Raw genomic sequence first — 23,087 nt, 5'->3', positions numbered from 1 at the left:
GGGGACTCGAACCGCTGTTGCTTAGAGCTCAAACTCTTGGGCGAGCTCTTAACCAACTGAGCCACTCAGCTGGCCCGATCAGTCCATTCTTGATATCAGAATACAAACTCCCTCCAGAATCTGATAAAAGCCATAAACTCCTTCCAGAAAATGCTCCCCACAAAATTCTAGGAAAGAGTTCATAGACTCCTTGAACACCACTCTTGGATGCCGGTTTTAAAAATACTGATTTATAGATACCAGAAAATAAAAATAAAATGTACAAATCTAGTTTACCTGTATAAAAATAATTCAATTATGGTTACTTATACAAATAACATATTTCCATACCATATGGTATTGTACCTATTTTGTTTATAATTATATCAGATTGACTTTGCTGTAAGTTGGATTTGGTTATCAAGCTAAACTATTGGTGCAAGCTCCACCTTTATCATTTGTTGTTCATATGGCACAGTGTTGTATAGTCACAACTTTAAAAGGAAAAATTAGAGAGATCATTTCTGAAGAGCTAGTATTCTGCTTTTATGGTATTATCTGTTGAAATAATTATTTTCCAGGTTGGAAATTGTGTGCTCTTAAGGAGTAATCTGGTAGATGAGAGGTTTTGGAGATAAGAGTGGAAGGTGTTCAGGCTTCAAAAGACAGGCTTGGCTAGAAACCAACTTCCTTCACCACTTACTGGAGTTCTACCTAAGCAAGACCTTTAAGCCCTAGCCTTCACTAACTTCATCAATTAAATGGGAATAACAATACCTACTTAAGGGGTGACTACGGGGATTAGGAACAATACAAACAAAGCACTCAGGATGTACTAGATGATAAATAGTGCTATTACGGTGAGTTCTTTGTATTACACAACAGCAGCTATATTGCCCAGGGCTCCCAATGCCATATCATTAAACTGGCATAAAATTCCTGACTTCAGGGGACAAATCCTCTGTAGGGAGGAGCAGCAAATGACACACCTTGGGGAGGTTACGGTGTATCCTGACTTTGGCAGTCCTTTCAGCATGACTTCTGAATGCTACTTTGTTGGCTTTTCAGAAGGCCATGAAGTATCTAAGGTCTTAAAAATCCAGAACTAACACGCAGGAAAAAAACCCAGCTCAATAACATCTTTTCTTTCCTTACTGCTAGCTTCCTTGTTTTTTCTTTCTCCGATTTAGTGAATACCAACATAAGAAATAATAAATCTTTTGACATTTTTTTTTTCAGCCAAGAATATATTTTTCACGTCTGAGCAAGTGCCATCACCTTCCCTGACCCCTTTGGGAAGAATGGAAACAGTCTGTGAGTCACATCCACTAATTTTCAGGCCAAAGTTCCGGAGCATTCAGTGGAAGTCAGTGTAGTGGGTGGAAAAAGTAGTGGTCGGGATTCAGGGACCTAGGTCTGGTCCCCATAACCATTTAGGAATCTATTAATATATGAAAGGGGCCAATGGCTCTGCCTCAGTTTCCTCATTTGTAAAGTGCATCAAGTCGGTCTTGGGTGTGAGTGAGCTTTATGCGCACATGAGGTAAGCGGTAATTCTGCGGGGCCCCAGCCTGAGAGGGGCTTTCGGCCTTGGATGGGCCTGCACTGAGCTGATGGCTGCAGCGCGCCGCTGCGAACCGAGGAAGGCCTCGCAGCACCTCCTCCGCCTACCGAATCCAGCGTCTGCGTTGCTAGGGAAACTGGGGGCGGCGCGCTTTCCGGCGCAGTCGCGGCGCGTTGCAGCTGTCATGGCGGAGACCGTCTGGAACACTGACAGCGGGGAAGCTGTGTATCGCTCCCGGGACCCCGTGCGCAACTTGCGCCTCCGGTAGTCGCATCGCCTCAGAGCCCCGTGCTTTTATGCTATCAGATAATTCGAGCCTGAACTTCACTTCTCAGTGTTTGGCGGCCCCCGCTTCCGCTTATAACCCTAATCACTGCATCCGCTGTCTCCCCGTCCCTCTCCTCACTAACCGGAACCCTCTCCACTCGCAGCTTCCAGACTCACCCAAGCCCTTTCAAGACCCTGCCCCTCCCAAATTCCTGGGAGCCCTGTATCCCCAGGGCACTCTCTCATCCTCACCCTTCCCCTTAGGACCCCGCACCCCACTCAGCTTGCCTCAGTTGCCTGCACCCAGCACACCTTGGTAGCCCCACCCTCTTCTGTGTTGTGTTTCCATCTTTGCCCCGTGTTCATCTCCTGGTTGTGTGTCTTGTAACCAGTATTTTGGGCTTCTTTTTTCCTGATAGAGTTCACCTGCAAAGAATCACATCAAGCCACTACCTCCATTACCAGCCTGCTGCCCAGCGCGGGAAGGACATAGACTTGGCCACTTTCAGGCCTCAGCCAACCGCCAGTGGGTGTATGGTGGTGATGTGTCCCCTTGGGGAACTGGGAATCGCCCAGGGTGGTAGTTACCTCTTAAGGCAGAATAGACAGAAGGGCTGCAGTCTGAGAAAAAGCATAGAGAGGTTTGTTCCTTGCCCAAGGGCACACGGCTGGTAAATGTTGAAGCCAGGATTTGATCCTAGGCCATTTTAACTGCTATATTATATTGTGTATGAAAATTGAATAAGACATTCCTGTCATCAAGATACAGATTGTAATTATGGTCAAATGTAGTGAAATAACAAATACCATACTTGAGATGTGTTATAAATTTGCCTGGCAACCTAAATTTTATTTGTGGCATTTTTTTTCTAAGAGAACATATGCTCCAAATTCTAAGTATACATATAACACTTTTACAGACTATTTTGAAATTGTGATCTGCTTGAAAAATGTGCATATTAACATCAACTGTGCACTTGCAGTTTTCTTTATCTGGGAAGGCAGAAGAGTGAGGAAGAGAGGCTTGTGTTAGGCCACTAATCTCTTTGCTTTTGTTGATTCTGTTAAAAAATATATTCCTGGGCAGGAGTGTGGGCTAGTGGGTTGTGAAGCAGGTATCTCTGAAAAAGGCATACTCACTAGGAGTGTATTAGATTTAGTTTTTTATATAACATTTATTTGCCTTTCCTCTTCTGTCCTGATACGTGGTCTCTTAAGGTTACAGTGTTTGTGATTCTAGATATATGGCTTCAGGCAAAGTAATGATAAAAATGCCAGGGTTTCCTTTCTAGCAAAGGTGGACATTTGGGATTGAGGAAGAGCTATTCAGCTTAGATCTAAATTTCAGCTCTTGACACTGAATTAGATTTAATAATTCCTGGAAGGCATGACTTCCTTTTATTCAAATTAGAGTAGTGATTAAGACTTCTTGGATCTTAATCCTGGCTTCTACATACACATCCACAGCCTCTCCAGCCTTTGTCTAGAGTGAGTGCTTAATAAACCACTGAACTCCAGCTGGTTTTGTGGCAAATATATGAATAGTGACTTTGGTTATAACTAACCACAGAGCAAGAAGTGATTGTTTAGCCCAAGCACTTGACTCACTCTGTTGTCTTTGGAGGTGGACACCGCCCAGATGAAGATGAAGAGGAAGAGGTCTTGATTGGTTGGCAGGAGAAGCTTTTTAGTCAGGTGAGCCAGTGTCTCTTGTCTGCTCAGTCTACTTCTACCTGGTCCACCTCCACCTGGATGGTGTCAGGGAAAGATTTTTGATACATATTGCCAAACTGAAAGCTCGTAGCAGTTTTATACTTTCCTTTGTTGTGTTTACAGGGGCAGTGTAACATATTGACTGCCACCACCCAGTTTTATGGTCCTGGGTGAGGACTTTTCGCCTCTGAGCCACATGCCATCTGTAAGAGTGGAGTTGGATTATCACTCTGGCCCCTTTTAGCTCTAACATTCTTTGGATCCCTTGCCCTCCATTAGTTTAGATAAATGAGAGTTGGCCATGAAAACATGTCAAATTGTTTCAGCACTATGGAACTGCTTTAATTAAACAGACATAGGGGGCCGGCCGAGTGGCACAATGGTTAAGAGCTGGCTTGGGACACCAGAGGGCCCCGGTTCGGATCCCACATATGAGGGCCAGTGACACTGCCCTCTACAGCTAAGATGCTGAACTACAGCTCAACTTGGAGCTGGGCTGCTGTGAGTCACCGGAGATGGCGTGGGCTGCAGCCCCTGCTGCAGTGAGTTGCCATGGGCTACCGTGTGTAGCCAGAGTTGCCATGGGCTACCGTGTGTAGCCAGAAGCCAGCATAAGCGGCCAGCAGCCGCAGTGAGCAGCCGTCCAGAAGCCGGCGACTGATCTGCCTCACCCGGGAAGAGTGCAAGGATGGTGTCAACTTGGGCCAGTGAAGCAACATCCTCCACAACTAGATTGAAGAACAAAATGACAGCAACTTGTCTGTCCCCCTCCCCCCAATTCCCCAGTGCTGTTCCCATCCCCTCAATTCCCCAATAAAAATATTTAAAAAAAACCAAAACAGACATAGGAACAAAAGTTTGACATATTCTCAGTAGATCTCTGTTTTCTTGTGATTTTAGTTTGAAGTAGATCTGTACCAAAATGAAGCGGCCTGTCAGAGCCCTTTGGATCATCAGTACCGTCAAGAGATCCTGAAGCTGGAGGATTCAGGTGGCAGGAAGAACCGACGAATCTTTACCTACACTGACTCTGATAGATACACCAATTTGGAGGAGGTATTGTTCTTTCCGAGGTCCCATAGCTTCCTTCTCCTTTGGCTCCCCAAGATTCCTGGCCTTACTGGGTGCCGTGTGTTAAACCAGGAGCCTGTGAAGGGGAGACGGAGAGCCTGTCTAGGAACTGCCTTGTGCTGCTGAGTGCCAAGCTGGAGTAGAGTGGGCACAGTCTGCAGGTGGTGTGGCTGCTGCTTCCTTCTCCACCTGTTAGAGGGCCTGGGGGACCTGGCAGGGTTTCTAATGTAGGCTTGCAGATGACAAACCGGGAGAAGCAGCCAGTGGGCTGACTTCCTCCATGCATCATGAGATAAGACAGGTGGGTGGAGTCTAGAACCATCCAGATAAAATTCACCAGGGGATTCAGCCAAAACTCCTGAGTATATGGTTTTGAAGAGGAATTCAGTACAAGCCATAGGGAATGGCTTGTGTCCTCAGCTGGCCTCAGTTATGCCAACATAATCTGGTGGACTCGTTTAATACTGTCTTCCATCATTGCCTGATATGTTCTGTCTTCTCAGTGAGATTTTAAACTCACCAAAGGAGGGTAGAGCCTGTGTTTTCTGACATTTGTCTACAACCTTGCAGATTTCTGCAAGGAGCAGGTGTTAAGTGAATGTTTTTGAAAGACTGGTGCTTTTATTTGGAAAGCTGTGGGTGGGTTGGTTGCGTATAAAATTTGAGTTGTCTGTTTTAGAAAAGTAAATAAAATTACAGTTAGTGCTCAGCTCCCATGTGAGGATTTTCCACAGAATACTTGTATTCCATTTGGTATCTTCCAACTACCTAGTTAATGTCAACATCTACCAGGCAAACTCATCCAGCTTTTTAACTTTTTGTTGGTATGTCCCCAGAGATTACAGACTCATTTTAATATCAGCATAAATAAACTCATTTCTAAAGGCTGTGAATATGCTGCTAAAATGTTAGGGCAAACCAAGGCCTGGTAGGCATTTTCTTTGGGGTGTTTGTGCCACCGCTGCCCTCCATTAGTACACGTATATGTAATTGTGAGATGGCTGCACCTCTTAGGTTCAGGTCCCAGATGAGGTTTCAAAAGGAAGACTTCCCTTCAGGTACTTGGTCCCATGTGGCCCTGACCATCTGGGTTACACAGGATTACTCTCTTTTCTCAGCACTGCCAAAAAATGACTACTGCAGCCAGTGAGTTGCCATCATTCTTGGTCGATCGAATGGCAAATGTCAGGCGGCGACGGCCGGATAGGAGAGGGACGTGAGTACAAGTGTGTATGGGGGCTGTGGAGGGGCCTTTGCGATCCTTGCATGCCTGTGTTCTTGGTATGTCCACCTTGAACCACCTCGAACCTCGGTATGTCCAGCTGCAGAATGAACTTCCCATTCTGCAGTAGGTATCCACCTGGGTGTGTTCCCCCTTCAGGCTCTTTAGGGGGTGCCAGGGAAGTGACCTTTCCTGTGGTGTCTCTCAGGGAAGGCAGCATCCTCAAGTCACGAATTGTCACCTGGGAACCCTCAGAAGAGTTCATCAGGAACAACCATGTCATCAACACCCCTCTTCAGACAATGTACATCATGGCAGACCTAGGGCCCTATGGAAAGTGAGTGAAGCTTCTCACTGCCCTGTTCAGATCCTCACCGTTGTCTCCTCTCCCTGTCACCTATGTGTTATAGTCATCCCAGGGTATGTATAAAAAGGGAGGGACTTTTCCTTCTTCTCAGCTGTTCTCAGAAGAAAGTGTTTTACCATGATAATTCTCACTACAGCCTCTGTCCTCTCGCCGGACGTGCGTGGGCTGACTACCTCTTCCTCCTTCTGTGGAGGTGGGACCAATGACCCTGAACCTTGTTGATTTCCTGGTTTTCAGGCTTGGCTATAAGAAGTATGAACATGTCCTCTGTACGCTGAAGGTGGATAGCAATGGTGTGATCACAGTAAAACCTGATTTCACTGGCCTCAAAGGACCCTACCGGTGAGGAGAGGAAAAAAGGGGTGGTGGAGACCCGCCTTCTCCCCTGGGTCTCTCTTCTTGTGCCTGGTTGAGGCGATACTCAGAAATCCCTTCATCTGTTCTAACTTTTAAGTTTCCCAGGCAGTTGTTCATATTCTTTTCTGGATCATTGATCCCCTAGCATACTGGGGATCCTGTTCTGAGAAAATAGGGAACTACACCAATTTGAAAGTGATAGCTTCCGCAGTGTAGTTAAGTGAAAATAATTCTCTGCACTGCTAAATGTAGGGACTAACCAGAACAGGTCTTTTCCTCTGGGCTGATTGTTCCTCATCTCTAGGTCCTAGAATAACAGAACTAGACATTAGAAATGATCTAGACCCACCTGTCCATTTCTCAGGTGAGAGAACTGAGTGCCAGGGGATGTTGTGCTTCAGGGTTTCACCGTGACTTTGAGACAGAAGTGGACCCAGAACCTGTACTCTCAGTCTAGTCTGATGCCCTTTCTGTTTTTGCATTTTGTTTCCTTCTCCTCGTCGTCATTCTGGCCATTGTCGGCATCATATACTCTTAAGTGAGGTGTATGGCCAGGGACGGCTCACCCCTGAGCAAGATCTGGAGGGCCCCATCCCTTGTTACCAGAGTTGGTCCTTTTGTGGCTTTGACCTTACAGAATTGAGAGCGAGGGGGAGAAACAGGAGCTGTGGAGGTATACGATCGACAACGTGTCCTCCCGCGCACGGCCAGAAGAGGAGGAGCGGGAACGGCGTGTGTTCAAGGATGTAAGAGCTAGTTCATTCTAAGCGCCAAAGGGGTGAGCCTCAGCGCCTGGGAGCTGAAGCCATGTCCAAGGTTGATGTCAGCAGTAGCAAGGTCCGCTTTTAATGGCTCTCTCCTGACTTAGGAAGCATTACTGACTCATCAGACTCAAGGTTTTGATCATAGTAGAACATAATCATCATCATAATGACCATTTATTTGAGCACTTACCATGCTCTGTGCTAGGTACTTTGCATACTTCATTTCATTTAGACTGTACAACAACCCTTTGAGGTGAATACTTGTATTATTCCCACTATAAAGGAGGAAACTGAGACTGAGAAGCTAAGCAGTCTGCCCAAGGTCATGTAGCTTGTATGTGTGAGAGCCAGGATTTGGTTCCAGGCCAGTGGACTCCACAGCCTCTGCACTTCCCTTTAAAATGCCAGTGGCTGGGATGCTTAGGCCTTCAGTTCTCTGTGGCATTGCCCACTATTGCTTCTTTGCTCCCTCCCCTTTAGAACTGGACCCTGGTCTGGCTTGGGTCACATCCTGAGTTTTGGTTTGGTTTCCTTCCTCAGCTCTATAGCCGGCACAAGGAGTATCTCAGCAGCCTTGTGGGCACGGACTTTGAGATGGTGAGTACGTGGCTTCCTGCAGCACTGCCAGAGGGGTTCAGCCAGTGCATTCTGACTGTGGCTGAGGGCTTCTCTTAAAAATCCCCAACACATACTCTTCAAAAATTGTCAAAGGAGGTAAAAAATAGTGAATAGAGGATAGTCCTTGTCAATGTTTTTAAAACATTGCGTATTAATATAGAACTGGTAATGCACAGAAAAGACCTCAAAAGGTGCACACATGCCATGGGCGGCTTTTTCTGAGGACAGGGTGGGATTGAGAGATAGTAGATGAATATTGGGTGGTGATAGATATGTCAGGGGTGTTTACTTTTTATTCTATAAACTTAGGTAGTTTTGAAATTTTAATCAGTGGTAATGCATGCAGGTATTACTGTATAATTAATTTTAAAAATAAAGATGAAAAATACATTCCTTGCTCTTCACATGAATATTTTTCCTAAAGGCTGCATAGAGAGGGAAGGGGTATTGTTTCTGTTTGTCAAATAGTTTGGCTCTTTAAAAACAAAACAAAACAGTTTAGGTTATTCTGTGGTCCTGTTCTTTGTGTCTCCTCATCCCAGGAGTTCCGTTTCTAGATCTGGAAACAAAGATAGAATTATACACTGGTCTCCCTTTCTTTCTCTGAAAAATTAACTTCCATAATTTTTATATTACATTAGCAACAGATGTTCAGTATTATAAAGTTAAATAAGATAAAAAACAGCACAGTTGGTTAGAGCACATGCTCTTAACAACAAGGTTGCGGGTTTGACTCCTGCATAGATGGGATGGTGGGCTGCGTCCCCCCGCAACTAGATTGATAATGGTGACTGGACTTGGAGCTGAGCTGCACCCTCCACAACTAAGATTGAAGGACAACGACTTGACTTGGAGCTGATGGGTCCTGGAAAAACACACTGTTCCCCAATAAAGTTAAAAAAAAAAGTTAAATTAGATACACAAATAACTAAAACAGGAACTCCCTAGTTTCTTGACCTCAGCCATCTAAAGGGAACAGGGGTCTCCAGGCTCCTACTGAATGCCAAAGGGCAGCTGTTATGGCTTCCCTTGGCTATTCTTCTAAATTTCCCATACTGTTTTTGTCCTCCCTACCGTTACAAATTTTAGAGATGAAGGAAACAGATCTGTGAAGTGGCAGGGTGGGGAGGAATATGATGGTGACATATCCGGATCTGACATCCAGTGTCAGGTTTTCTGGGGATTTGTGGACAGGCTGGGGAAGTGCTGATTCCCTCTAGACCTCCTGATCGCTCCCACTTCTCTCTACTTTAGACCGCACCAGGTGCCCTCCGGCTGTTTGTAAATGGAGAGGTAGGTAAGTGTCTTGCCAGACAGAGATCTCTTGATGCCTGGGCAAGTGCCCCCATAGAGCTGTGAAATAATCCACCCCGAAGTACTTGGAAAACTCAGCCAGGAGTCTTTCCTGGAACCACAGAGAGTTTCTGGCCCTCAGGGACTTTCTTCCGAAGTGTATAGATCCCTTAGGACTGGGTGGGTGCCAAAGGTGATAGGAGAATAAGCTGACATCATTTCCTGTTTTCTTAGTTTCAGCCCAAGGCTATGAATATGACAATCTCTACGTCCACTTCTTTGTGGAATTACCAGCTACTAGTAAGTCATATTCGTAAGTCTCTCTTTTTATACCCACTCTGACAGTTTTCTAGAGGCATTCAGTCAGGCTTCCTACCCTGCTCCTGCACTGAAACAGTTACTGTGCTTTTCAAGGTCATAGATCAGTTCCAGGTTGTCAAATCCTGTGGTTATTTCTCTGCTTTCACCTTACTTGACCTCTCAGAAGCATTTGACAAGGCTCACGTTTTCTCACTAAAACTCTTCTCTTGGCTTCTGGCTCCATGCTTCTCTCTTCTTTCTCATTGGTGGATCACCAGCCTCCTTGGCTGACTCCTCATCTTCTGTTGATCTTAAACTTAGAGTATCCAGGGGCTTTTCAGGACCATGTCCTTTGTCTGAAACCCTTTTTGCCATATCTTTGCACAACTGCTTCTTCTGGAGTTAAGGTCTCAACCTAAGTGTCACCTTTGAGAGGTCTTCCCTCATCACCCAATAGAAGTGAACCTCAAGGTCACTCAGTTCCTTCACCCTGTTTTATTTTTGCAATAGCATTATTCACTATCTAATAGTCTTGTTGGTTTGTCAGTCTGCCTCCCACTAGAATGTTAGGTCCGTGAGAGATAGGGACCTTTCCTATCTGGTCACCAAGATATCCCCAGTGACTGGTCATAGCACATAGCAGACACTCAGTAAATGTTAAGTGAATGATTGATTGTGTGAGTGAGTGAATAAATGAAAGGATAAAGGAACTTTGTCTTGCTCTCAACTACTGGCCCTCCTCCCAGGTAAACTTACTATGTATTGTGTTTGGCTTTCAGACTGGTCAACACCAGCATTCCAGCAGCTCTCAGGAACAACACAGACCTGTGCCACCAAGTCTCTGGGAATGGTATAGAAAACAAGAGGGGGTACCTGGATGGGAACAGGACTTTGCTCCTAGGGCAGCATCTGAAGATTTATCAGGCCAACAGCCACGCCCTCTAGGGAGATAGATTCCAAAGTGGGGTCTGGCCCTTCTGTGTGGGCTCTGCAGGGCTGCCTGGTCCTGGGGTGCTTTTGAGAAGGGGAGCAACTTGGGCTGGCCGAGTGGCTCAGTTGGTTAAGAGCTCGCTCAAAACTGTGAGCTCTGAGCAACAGGGTCACTGGTTCGATTCCCAGCCTGAGCTGAGCTGCTGCTGAGCTGCCAACAGATGGCAGGATGGCTCAGCCAAAAAGAGAATGGGAGCAACTTGTATTTGGGTGTCCCTTTGCTGCCCAGCCTCTTAATTCCTACCTGGGGTGACAGTTTTTCCTTTTCCCTTGTGAAGGTGACCTTGTGGTTGGCCCCAGGAGAACAAATTCCAAGTGAGGGCTTACCCACCCACACTGAATATAAAACGACACTCCTCTTTTTTAGAACAAGGTGGCTTACTTCTCCTATCCATTCACATTTGAGGTCTCCTTCCTCCACGAGAACGAATCAGCTGGTGAGTAGCTCAGCAGTTGATCGTAGGCCCTGGGTGTCCTCCGGTGGTGCCCGCTCTTAACGAAGGCCTCCTGCGACCCAGCTGCTTCTCTCACTTGCTCCCAGATGCTCTCCCAGAGTGGCCTGTGCTCTACTGTGAGGTCCTCTCCCTGGACTTCTGGCAGAGGTACCGTGTGGAAGGCTACGGAGCTGTGGTGCTGCCTGCCACCCCAGGTGCCCTCTGGTCCCTGCCCTTCATGTGGCTTGCATGCCCTAGCTCCCAGGAACAAGACTAACCCTTCCAAAAGATTCAGCTGCTTCCAGTAAGAAGTAGGGCTACTTAGGAATGAGAAGTATTTCACTTGCAAGAGTCCTTGCTCTTGTTGAGGAAGTTGCCCTGCTCATTAGAGACAACTGAGTGAAACGGCAACTAACTGGTGAAGTCAAGCTGCCTGCGTGCCTTTCCTACCAGTTCCATGCTCCTCTGATTGACTTCCAGCCTTGAGGGAGGGGCCACACGGCAAAGTGGATCAGTGTTCATTTTGAAATAATGGCCACTGTCCTTATTGTGTGCCAGGCGTGGTGCTAAGTGCATCTCGTGTAATTCTCCCAACTACTCTGTGGCGTGTAGGTATTATTTTCATTTAACTAAATGAGAATGAGGCTCAGTGAGGTGAAGAAACTCGTCCTGGGTACACAGGTAATAATGGGCAGAGCTGAGATTTGAATTTCTGATTGATTTCCAAGTGGGTCCCCTAAGCCACCATGATCATCTTCAGCAGAGGTTAGACTGTCATCAGACCAAGTGTTACATTGGTGGCCAGGCCTGTGTCATTGCTAGGGAGTCAGCAAGGGACCATGTGCCCTTTGTGGCCCTGGCCTCATTGTCCTCTCCCTGAACAGGCTCACACACCCTGACAGTCTCCACGTGGAGACCCATGGAGCTTGGCACAATGGCTGAGCTGAGGAGGTTTTTCATTGGCGGTTCTCTGGAACTGGAGGACCTCTCCTACGTGCGCATACCAGGAACCTTCAAGGTATTTTTGTCTCTGGGGAAACTTCGTGCTGGGAGCTTATGTTCCCATCTCATTTGTAGAAGGTGGGATCTGGGTTAAGACCCCTTAATTGCTTCATTATTACCTAGCCCCTTCCTCCCACAAGGAGGAAGGGGCTAAGTCATGGCCAGTAAGGCATGGGAGTGAGGCCAGCATGGTGCCTGGGATCTAGAGACTGCAGAGACCTGACGCTGGCTAACTGTGTGCCACAGGGGGAGCGTCTGAGCCGCTTTGGGCTCCGCACAGAGACCACGGGTAGTGTCACCTTCCGCTTGCACTGCCTGCAGCAGTCCAGGTGAGTGACCCGGCCCTCCGCCTTGGGGCTCCTTCTCCCTGAGGGCTGCAGAGCAGCCCTGGCCATGTGACGCGCTCCCCTGCAGGGCCTTTATGGAGTCGAATTCTCTCCGAAAGAGGATGCGTAGTGTGTTGGATCGTCTGGACGGATTTAGCCAGCAGAGTTCCACTCACAATGTGTTGGGTAGGTCCCCTTGACCCTCTGCCCCACCCCCACCCCCCGCTGGCCACCACCCAAAGTCAGCATGGGCCGTGTGCCTCCCCACACTATGGCAGCTGACTGCTGTATTTACTTTCGTCACAGAGGCCTTCCGTCGAGCCCGGCGCCGCATGCAGGAGGCCCGAGAAAGCCTTCCCCAGGACCTCGTGAGCCCCTTGGGAACCATGGCCTCCTAGCTCACTGTAGCCCTGGCGCTCCATGTAAGAGGACAAGACAAGAGATAGCTAAAGCCAGTGCTCTCTCACCTCCTGTCTTTCTTAATAGAGACCCGCTGAGAAAACCCCCAGGCCTGCCCCTCTGCCTAGTCTTCAGCAGGATCTTCTCTCTGCCTTGTGGCAAGAAAGCCAGAGACCCTGTGGCCCCCATATTCATATTCCAGCTACCGCAAGCGGGCATCTCCACAAGACAGATAGTTTGGCTCAAGTCCAGTTGGTCACCCCGTGGTTGGTTCTGTCCTCGACACAGCCTCTTTTCTGGCTTGTCTCAGTCTCAGTAGCAATGGACTGCAGGTGCCTCCAGCTCCACAGCCCCTTTACAAGTGGCGGCTCAAGAAAGATGGAAAGTGAGATAGACCTTGAATTCTCGGCCCAGGAGCCTCAGCCTCTTCTCTCCAGGGTGGCCTAGTCCTACCGCTTGGGGCTTGTTGCATTTGAGATATGACTGTTTCTGGAGTTAATGAAGGCTGAAGGCGGTGCCCAGTCCTTGCAGCTAGCTGGGTGGTACCTTTTATTGTGTTTTGTACATAAAAGCTTTTTATACTGACTGATGTTCTGTCAGCTGTTTCTTTGCTCAGGTCGCTGGTGTGGTTGAGGTACTCTCCTTAATGTTGGGGTCCCTGGCACTGCTGCCCTTCCCCTTTACTGTCTTGTCCTACTCCAGAGTGTTTCTTTTGATGTTCTTAACTCAGCCCGCAGGAGAGGCTTAAAGGTTAGTGCCAGCTGTGTCTTAGCAGCACTCCTCTTAAACATCTGGAGCAAAGTATAGGACTGAGGTCACGTCCTCCTCAGTCCAACACCCAGCTCCTGCCCTCAGCAGTGCTTTATTGGCAGATGCAGAGCATGCTGCCTGGCTTGCAGGCTCCCGAGGAGGAGAGATCACTGTCCTATTAAGTGGAGCTCAAACCAGATCTTTCAATTCCAAATTTGATGCTGCACTTGGGAAGAGATTCAAGTAAACTGCAGGGACCAGGTATTGGGGAAAACAGAAACTCTGTGTGGCAACTTGGGTAGCTAGCAATCTCAGTTCTCCAGTAGGGGGCGCCCACAGCTCTGTAGCTGTCAGGAGCACTCAAGTGTGAGGAAGGAAAGAAACTCAGATTCTTGAGTGCCTGCTGTGTGCCTGCCAGGCGCTGTGTTAGGTGCAGTAGAAATCCCCCCCCCCCACCCTGTGTTATGACACAGCCAAAGATTAATCAAGGAAGATGGAGCTTCAGGTTATATTTAGGCAGGAAAGTAGAAGGTGAAGAGAGCGGTGGCCAAAGCCTTCCCCTAACATTGTGGACTGAACAGGAGGAAGAAAGGAATTCTGAGATTGATGCACATTTTGCTACTTCCTACTTATATGGCCTTAGGCAAATTACTAGATGTCCCAGCTTATTTCTTCACTTATAAAAATGGCTGTAGTAGTTGCTTCTCAAGGTCATTGGGAAGACTAAATGAGTTAATATCCATGAAAGTCCTAGAAAAGTGCCTAATTTTTCTTCTTTCCTGGGATAAAACTTTCTGTGTCCTCCCCAGACAGCAAGGCAGCCTTACTTTTACCACCTCCTCCCCACCTCCAATCCCCTATTTCCTGCCCTCAGGATCCTACTTCGAGCCAGGAGCCAATTTCTCTTCCCTGACACTTTAGCCTTCCTCCTTGGAACTTGCCAGGGTTGTGGGGAATGGAGTTCTTCCCTGCCTCTTAAATCTACTGTTGCTATTTGGAAAGTCCTGATTGCCTTTGTTCAGCTCCCCATGCCCAAGCCCTGATCCTGTTGTGAACTGAGAGCTAGAGCCCCTGCAACAGATGGAGAAGACGTGGCAGGACAGCAGACAGGTGGTCCCAGGAAGGCTGTCCTGCATCAACCTTGGCCTTGCATGCCTCTGAACCACAGCACATCCTGTAGACAGTCCCAGTCAGAGAGGAGGTACCAAGGGTTTTTTCTGAAACCCACCCTCATAACCACCAGCAGCAGCTCCGGTTCAAGCGAAGCCTGGGAGGAGGAGTGGGCAGCCCCCTCACCTAGGAGGCTGTGGTCCTGGCTACGTTGCATGTTGAGAGCCACCAGGTCCAGCCCAGTGGCCTGAGCAGCAGCCTAGCCTCCTGGCAGTAGGCGTGGCCCACTAGGGGGAGGATGTGCTCCCCACCCTCACTCCCATCTGCCGCTGGAGAACCTGGTCACCTTCATGCACAATTCTCCAGCTGGCAAAGAAGATGGAGCTAAGCGGAACATGTGCGTTGGGTGCTGAGGCCTGGTACTGGCTGTCCAAGTGGAACTTGAAGGGCTGGAGCATGGTGTGGAAGGCCAGGGTGAAGACATTAGCCACACGAGGGTCCACGTTGGAGCAATACCTCTGGTAGGGCCCCAGGGTTCTCCTGGCCAGGGCCTCGTCCAGAACCAGAGGCAGGAAGTCTTGGTAGGTGATGATCTGGTAGGAAAAGGTAGGAGTAAATTACCTTAGCAGCTGCCCACCCCACTCCCTTGCCTTTGGACAGAACTTTGGCATTTTTTTTTTTATTGGGGAATTGGGGGATGGGAACAGTGCTGGGGAATTGGGGGAAGGGGAACAGACAAGTTGCTGTCGTTTTGTTCTTCAGTCTAGTTGTGGGGGACGTTGCTTCATTGGCCCAAGTTGGCACCATCATTGCGCTCTTCCCAGGCGAGGCAGATCAATCGCCAGCTTCTGGACGGCCGCTCATGGCGGCTGCTGGCTACTCACGCTGGCTGCTGGCTACACACAGTAGCCCATGGCAACCCACTGCAGCAGGGGTTGCAGCCTACGCTGTCGCCAGCAACTCACGGCAGTCCAGCTCCAAGTTGAGCTGTTGTTCAGCATCTTAGATGTAGAGGGCAGTGTCACTGGCCCTCATATGTGGGATCCAAACCAGGGCCCTCTGGTGTCCCGAGCCAGCTCTTAACCATCGCGCCACTCGGCCAGCCCAGAACTTTGGCTTTTTGAAGGGCTGCTCAGACATATTAACTCTTGATTGTCACCATGTCAAATGTGGCAACGTTAATTTCCCATTGGCTGGTGGAGATACAAAGCCCAGAAAGGCTGAGTGATGCAGACAGGGTCACACAGTGCATTTGTGGCAGAACTGGGGGTATAGGTCAGATCTCAGGTACACCCCCAATCAGACCTGACTGACTTGAGGCACACCCTCGAGGATGTGTTAAGGAGGGTAGGAGCCAATTCCTCAGATTGTTCCTCATACCAGATTGTCTTCTAGGGATGCTGGGACCCAGGAACTCCCTACCTGGACCATGGCCCCCCACAATCTTCCAAGCCTCCTGGTATAGCTTGTCTCCGGTCCACCTAGGATTCGGGCATCTCAGCTCAGTAGCCAGCCGGTTTTGCTTTCGCATAAAAAGGGTATGCATGGCTGCCAGTTTGGGGGTTTTGCTCTGTCGGGAGTCACCTCGAAAACCCCAAGTTCAGAGTCACCATAGTTCTTCCCAGAGAAATGACTTTCTGCCAGGGCAGACAGAGCTCTGGGGACTAGAGAGAGGTGGTGGGAATTTCTGACCTGGGCCAAGCTCTTCACCCTCACTGGACCTCAGCTGTGCTGTGAGGCTACTCACTAACTGCCACCCTAGGACCCCAACACAAGGGGCTAGGACAGGGAGGACAGTGGAGTCTCAGATCCCTAAGTGACTGGAACAGTTTCGGGTGAGGTAGGAAAGCACAGGGCAGCTGCCTAATGATTGTACTCTACAAGATGACCAGATCCACAACTGCCAGAGGGACCTAAATGACTAGGAACCTTGACTTTGGGACCATGAGCCCACCTGTCCCATGAACTGCATCCATCTGCATGTTCTCTATCAAGGGCTGGACCTTGCCCCAGCTTTGGACTTGGCTATCATGCTGCTTTCCCCAGGGAGCCCAAGGGAAAAAGAAAGAGGGAGGGATGGACAGAGCCTTTTCCTGTAGCCAGACTTTCTCCACTGGCTGGTAAGAATGTAAATTCCTGAAGGTGGGCCTTACAAACAGTCATTTGCTGGCTTTGAACTAAGCCCTTTTGTGCAAGGTCTTATTTAATCCACTCTTCAGTAGACTTGTAGCAAAGGTGCACGCTGCTCTTGCCAGTAGCAAAGAAAGGTACAAGCCTTAGAACAGGGCTGGAGCTGACTCTGTGAAGAAAGCAGTGGAGGAGAATGGAAAGAGCACAGACCTGGCCACTACATGACTGGAGCTCCCACCGTGGACTCTGCCGTCTGATCTCTGTGTGCTGGAGCACATCAGTTCTCTTCCCTGAGCCTCAGTTTCTCAACTGTAAAACAAGGGTGATAATGGCTTCCTGTCAGGGTTGCTGCAAGGATTAGAAGTGGCACGCTGAAATAGATAACCAGAAATGATGATCATTATCATTATAACCAGCCCAAGGGGGGCAAAGGACCCAAGGAGAGTTCAAATTATGCATCTGGAAAAAAATAGCAGGTACCAGCATTTAGCAACAAGGGAGGGTTGGGGGTGGAAGGGTTGAAGACCTAAGGGAATTGAACCCAGAGAAGAAAAAAGTTTAGGTGGAAGTAAAAGCTACTTTCGGGTAATTAAAGAGACTATTACTGTTTGAAAGAGAGACATGTTCTGCCCTGAAGTTCCAGAAGCCAGACGAAGAGCAATAGGTGAATGCTGGGTCAAAACTGGGGGACCTTTCTAACAGTCAGCGCTGTTCGAGATGAACAGAAGCTCTGCAGAGCAGTGAGCCCCCTGAGCCTCTTCTCACTGAGAGTCAAGTGGTGATTGCTGGCCACACACTAGGCATTTACAAAGAGACTCCTGACAACTTACAGATTCTGACAGCTACACACAGATCTGTGCTGTGGAGTGCCTAATACTGAGGTCTAAAGCCATGTACCCCACCGCATCCCACCGTGGCCTCTCAACCCGGAACCCAGGAACTGGCTGTGTCCTGGGCAGACATCACCTCCCCCAAGTCTGACCTGCCAGGAAGCAGGGGATGCGCGCGGAGCATTTGGTGAGGAGGTGGGAGTCCTCGTGCAGGTTGTTGAAGGGCAACTGCTGTCGCTGAAACGTTGCTTGATAGCCAGCAGCCCTAGGTATTTGGTCTTGTGGCGGAGCCGCAGGGCGAGGGAGACCTCACTGCTGTATACCATGCTGGCGTCCAAGAAAGAGATGAGCGCATTGATCTGGTTTCGGACGTCGTTCCTGTTCTGCAGGCTTGAGGGTGCTGAGGAGAGGAAGGGGATGCAGTCACGCTGGTTCTTAATTCGGGGGTCATTGGGCAGAATCTGTGGTCAAAGAGGAGCCAGTGACACTGGGGCCCCTTAAGAGCAAGGTTGCTCCTCTTGGTCATCCCACACCTGCTTCAAAACCTTGCTCCATACTCCCCTCCTCCAGGAAGCCCTCTTGGACTCACCAGATCAGTATGAGTGTCCTTAATACTTTGTATCATAAAGTCATGAAAGGTTAGAAATGGATGAGGCCTTAGAGCCTCATTTTACAGGTGGGAAAACTGAGGCTCAGAGAGGGGAGGTGACAACTAGTTATGGGGAGAGGAAGGATTAGAACTTTGTTCTCCTGACATTTAGGCCTGTGTTCCTTTCATTCCCTTCAATTCCACAGACAGTTCCTAAGCACCTTTGTGCTGGGTGCTTTGGAGACTGTAAAGATCAGCAAAACCCAGTACAGGTTGCAGAAAGCTGGCAATTCAGTTGAAAACAGGCACACACACATAGCGAACAGAAACTCTATAATCGATGTGCCATTTTCTATGCTCGATCTAAAAGCCAAAAGTGAAAGGTGTAATAGGTAGATATGGGAAGGCTCCCCAGCGGAGGTGACCCTGAACCAGAGCTTGAAGAGTGAGTAAGGTTGCAACAGGGAGGAGCCAGCTGGGGGCCCTCACATGTCATGCCTCACACATTTCATTCCCCACAAATGTGGCCTTACCTATTAAGAGTGAGTGAAGGTGTACATGTATGTATGTGTGCATGTATGTCCCCCTCTGTTCCCCAGCAGAGGCTCTGCTCTCTAGAGTCCGTCTTCCTCCCTAGTTCCACACCATCCTTGCTTCTCAGCCTGAAGGATAGCACCCTACTCATAACCGGATCCCAGGAATTGGTGATAGCTGCAGGGCCCATGGACCACCCCAGGAAAGAGAGAAAGGTGAGAACTAAGAGACCCTAAAGGCTTTCAAAAGCAGCAGCCCAAAGACTTCCCCTTTTGGGGTCAGACCCGTGCATCAAGGCCAGTCTCAGTTGCTTCCCCTTCCGTGAAGCCTGCCCCGAATCTCTTGGCAGGTTGCCCCACCCCCTCAAACACGCATAGAACCAGAGTCCATGCAGGGCTGTGCTTGTCTCTGTCTGATACTCCAGCATCACAGCCCCTTAAGGATGGTACTTAAGTCTTCCAGATCCCCACCCCTAGCTCTCAGCCCCGGGCTGGAGGCCAGGGGCCTGGAACATCGGCTGTGGGTACTTTGATGAGGCAGCAGGGGAGCAGCTGGGCACAGGTCTTCTCACAGTCGACGCCTGTAGTGAAGGCCACTCTGGCTGGGGCCTCAGGGGAGAAGTTCAAGTCGTAGTTAACGAGCTGGCCCCACTGCATAAACATGATGGCCCGGCCCTGGTAGCAGGCCAGCCTCTCGCTGGGAAAATGTACGATCTGGTTGGAGACAGCCTGAACCTTACGGGGAGATCGGTCAGCAGTGGGTGTGGGCTTCCAGACCCCACAAGGTGTGGGAGCCAACCCGGGACTCAGAGGGCAGCAGGTCGCCCCTGCCGGAGTTAACATACAATCTCTACTCCTCTTCTGCCCTCCCCTCCCCTTAGAAACTTTGTCCCACCTCTTCTGTGGCTGTCTGTCATTCCTAGAAGGATGGTCTCTGGCCTGGCTTTTGAGGATTCCAGGAGGTAAGGGAAGGGGAGAGGCCAGGTTGGCTGGCTCAGACCCTACAGAACTTCCAGAGGGGTTATTATATCAAATCGATATATCAATTTATAGACTAATGGATAACTGGATAACAGAACTGATAGATGCATGGACTGGTTGCTAGGGAACGGTTAATAGAGAAGATGGACAGATAGCTGGAAGGGTCAATGGAAGAAAAATTAATAAGCAGATGTTGATAGTGGGGTAGGTGATAGATTGTTATATTGACATATGAATAGAAAATTGAGAAATTGATATATGTGAAATAGCTTAGATGAATAGATATAGCTAGATTAAGGTGTATAGCCCTTCATATTTAGTAAGATATTTTGACATTAATTTTTATCAGGAAAAAAAACCAATACTGTAATGGCTAGCATGAATAGATTACACCCTATAAGGACTTTATTTAATATTCACACCAGCAATCTGAGGCAGGTTTTACCTCCTTTTTACAGATGTGGAAACTGAGACTCAGCTGTGTTACTTGCCCCAAGTCACCCAGCCAGCCAGTGGGAGAGTCTTGATTTGAGCCCTGTCTGGCTGACTCTGGGCTGTGTTTTTACTCCCTGGGTTTAGAAGCGATCAAGCATCCTCCAGACCCTCAGCAGCGACTCACGGGAGGGAGGAGGAAGCCATTGTGCCTCTTGCCAGGGGTCTAGTCGAAGGGGAGCGATAGCGGGTTCCTCATACTCGGCTGGCAGTGAGCCAAGGCCAGGTTGGAGGCCCCCAGCCAGGGTATCCTCCTGCAGCAGTGGGTGGGCATGGGTCAGCAGGGTTTCAGGCCTGGAGACCACTCAGCATGTAGGGAGGGGGTGATGAGGGAAGGGAGGCCCCCACCCTAGGTCAGGTGTAGCCCCTGGCACCCACTTGTTGTGGCATGGCCCAGGGATGGTGCAATACTTTTCACTGCACTTCTCTACCTGGCCCTAGAGAACACCGCCACTGGCCTTGGACAGCAGCCACAGCTGGGGTCCCGTTAGTACATCTGGGGGCGGGACAGGTGGGCAGAGTCCTGGGTCCAGGATCCTAGCTCCTCCCTGAGCCGGTCTGTTCTATGCCTCCCATCCCTTGACCCTCTCCCCTCCCGACATCGCAAGGCTGTGAACCCTGCCTCTCCCTCCTGGCTTCCTGCCATTTCCAAGCCAGGGCAGCGTGGAGCCCAATGCGAAGCGTGGTACCGGTGATATTGGAGGAGCTGGACCCCTGGGGTTATAACTTCTCCAGCAGCCCCAAGGCCACGTGCATGTGATCGGCGGCCTGAACAGCTGTCCTGGTGGCCGCTACCGGCTGTTTGAAGTAGAACAGTAGGTCCTTGGGGCTGGCCAAGCCCCTGGGAAGGCGCTGCTTAATGCTGCTCAGAGAGAAGGCGGGAGGGCTGGACAAAGGAAGCAGACCGCTCAGCAGAGCCCCATCCTGGCCGGTGGACAGTGTAAACAGGAGGGATGGAAGGGAGGCTCTCAACCTACGTGGCATTCCCTCCATGGTGCCCAGGGGAAGGGTGATGGGTGAGATGACCTTGGTTGGAGCCCATCCTCCCACATCAACCCTCCCAGGCTTATGCAGACCCCAGACCCACATCTTCTGAGTCTGATTGTAGGCAGCGTCCACCAGCAACTTGGCCTGTGTTGTACAGCCCTGAAGGACCGAGGTCTCCACCACCCTGGGGTAAGCTGCTCAGAGGGAAGGGGATTCGGGGTCCAGTGGAGCCACAGCCTCCCTAGACCCAAGCGTTTTCCCCTCCATTGCCCTTCTCCTTGTTTGTCCAAGGGGCTCTTACCCGGGGCAGGGCCCTCACAGGGCTGGGCCAGGACGAGAGTGACTAGGACTGCTGCCGGGGCCAGCAGCAGCGTTATCTCCACAATGAGACCGCTGGCCACAGTGGGGCAATAAGTGACACCCACGTCCTGCACACAGGTAGGGTCCCCTGCTCCCTTCTCACCTGGTGGGGGGGGGCCCAAGCTGACCTCTCCCCTCCTCTTGCTCTTCTCTGGAAGTAGCGGGAAGGGATTTTATATCCCATTCTAGGATGAGAGAGGGGAGCTCTGGGCCCCAGAAGCCCAGCCTCTGGAGGTGGAGCTCTGGATCTTCCTTCTTATTTTAAGGGGAACTGTGTGACTAAAACACCGCACCCCACCCCACCCCTCGCCAGCCTGGGGACGTTCTTCCCTCCTACCCGCTTCCCATCCCCACCCTCTTTGCTCTCAAGTTCACTGATGTATTCATCTCAGAGCCCAGGTCGCTCAGTGAATATCTGCTGGATGACTGAGGAACAGTGTGCCTCAGAAGAGGACTGGGTCTGGTCCTGCCGCTAACTATTTGTATGGTCTTAGTCAAGTCACTTCCCCTCTCCGGGCCTCAGTTTTTACATCCCTAAAATGCGAGCTGGGCCAGGTGATTGGAAAGACTGCTTTCCTCCCCCAACAAGGAAGAAATTCGGTCTGCCTTACTGTTGTATCTCCCCATACCCTCCAGCGCAAGGCCTGGCATTCAGTAGGTGCTCAATAAATGTTTGTTGAGTGAATGAATGATGTAGGATTAATGATTCAGCCCCTCCCCCATACTCCCTATCCCTACCAGCACTCTGGCATCTTATGAGGCCATCTGGGGACGCAGATGAGTGTCATGGTAAAGCACCCGGCAGAGCTATGGTAGTAGGCCTCCATAAAAGCTGAGGACCCGTTTTGGGTTTAGTGCTTCTCTACGCATTTCTTCAGTGCCTATCAGTAGGAGGTGTGCGCTGAGTAGTAGATGTAAATGCTGACTTCCTGTTGGGCTAATCAGCAGTAGCTTCTTTAGAGGAGGCTTGCCGAGGTGCGGCCCAGAGACCCCTGGGTTGGATCTGGCTCTGTCACTACCTGTGTGACCTTAGCTGAGCCTCCATTTCCACATCCCAAGGGTAGAATACCCCGGTCGGTCTTCTGCCAAGGGATATGCCCTCTCACACCGTCTGGCCTTTCCTCCTGCAGTCCTCTCCACTGGATGAGCCATGCTCACTTTTTGCTCCGACTCCATCCTAGTCTGCCTGGAGAACCCATGCTCCTCTCTCCATACTCAGCTCCAGAATCACCCCCACTACCCTGCAGCCTGCCTGTCCTCGCCCCTTCTTCAGGTGGACGTGTTTATCTCTTCCTCAATGCAGACCCCCTACCTGCTCCAGACTCACAGCTGGACTGTTCTCAGCATCCTGTCTCCTGCCTTCTATTCCGCATCTTTACCTAAACCCAGCCCCTGCCCTCCACAGCCTTCTCTTCTCGCACCAACACCATCGGCCGGACAGTTGCTCTTGAAATAGCCCCTTTAGCACCCCTTTCACAAGCTCAAGATATCTCCTTATCTTCAGGAGAAAGTCCTCTCCTGTGATGAGGGGGCCTGGGTGGAAAGTCACTGTGGAGTTGCTGACCCCTTGCATAAGCTGAGATAAATCACACTGTTCCCTGGACCTCAGCTCCCAAACCTGTGAGATGGGGATAAGTGAACCTCATGCAGCAGAGATTT

At 49.8% G+C, this 23,087-nt stretch overlaps 1 protein-coding gene and 1 long non-coding RNA gene across 5 annotated transcripts; both read left to right on the top strand.

Moving 5' to 3' along the window:
- Positions 1-1,659: 1,659 nt before the first annotated feature.
- On the top strand, positions 1,660-13,251 carry MKS1 (MKS transition zone complex subunit 1). Of its 4 annotated transcripts, none has more exons than XM_019636763.1 (18): positions 1,660-1,807; positions 2,230-2,336; positions 3,435-3,505; positions 4,424-4,579; positions 5,713-5,810; positions 6,025-6,153; positions 6,421-6,525; positions 7,178-7,286; positions 7,845-7,901; positions 9,177-9,219; positions 9,450-9,515; positions 10,295-10,365; positions 10,873-10,942; positions 11,047-11,154; positions 11,824-11,957; positions 12,188-12,270; positions 12,356-12,453; positions 12,574-13,251. In XM_019636763.1, exons 1-18 carry the CDS (start codon positions 1,728-1,730, stop codon positions 12,663-12,665), a joined length of 1,677 nt encoding a protein of 558 aa, XP_019492308.1. In that variant the 5' UTR covers positions 1,660-1,727; the 3' UTR covers positions 12,666-13,251. The 4 variants fall into 4 exon arrangements, with proteins under 4 accessions (XP_019492308.1, XP_019492309.1, XP_019492310.1 ...); XM_019636765.1 differs by having other exon boundaries at positions 1,732-1,810; XM_019636766.1 differs by lacking the exon at positions 2,230-2,336 and having other exon boundaries at positions 1,738-1,807.
- A 5,360-nt stretch (positions 13,252-18,611) lies between these two features.
- LOC109379815 (uncharacterized) lies at positions 18,612-21,251 on the top strand. The gene is made up of 3 exons (XR_002123280.1): positions 18,612-18,824; positions 19,490-19,570; positions 20,048-21,251. It is a non-coding gene; the product is annotated as an uncharacterized LOC109379815 (long non-coding RNA).
- Positions 21,252-23,087: the final 1,836 nt, after the last annotated feature.

Source organism: Hipposideros armiger, unplaced genomic scaffold (assembly GCF_001890085.2).
Source record: "Hipposideros armiger isolate ML-2016 unplaced genomic scaffold, ASM189008v1 scaffold_29, whole genome shotgun sequence".
NCBI classification, from domain to species: domain Eukaryota; kingdom Metazoa; phylum Chordata; class Mammalia; order Chiroptera; family Hipposideridae; genus Hipposideros; species Hipposideros armiger.
The sequence above is the reverse complement of the archived record's forward strand: the minus strand, read 5'-3'. Positions and strand labels throughout refer to the sequence as shown.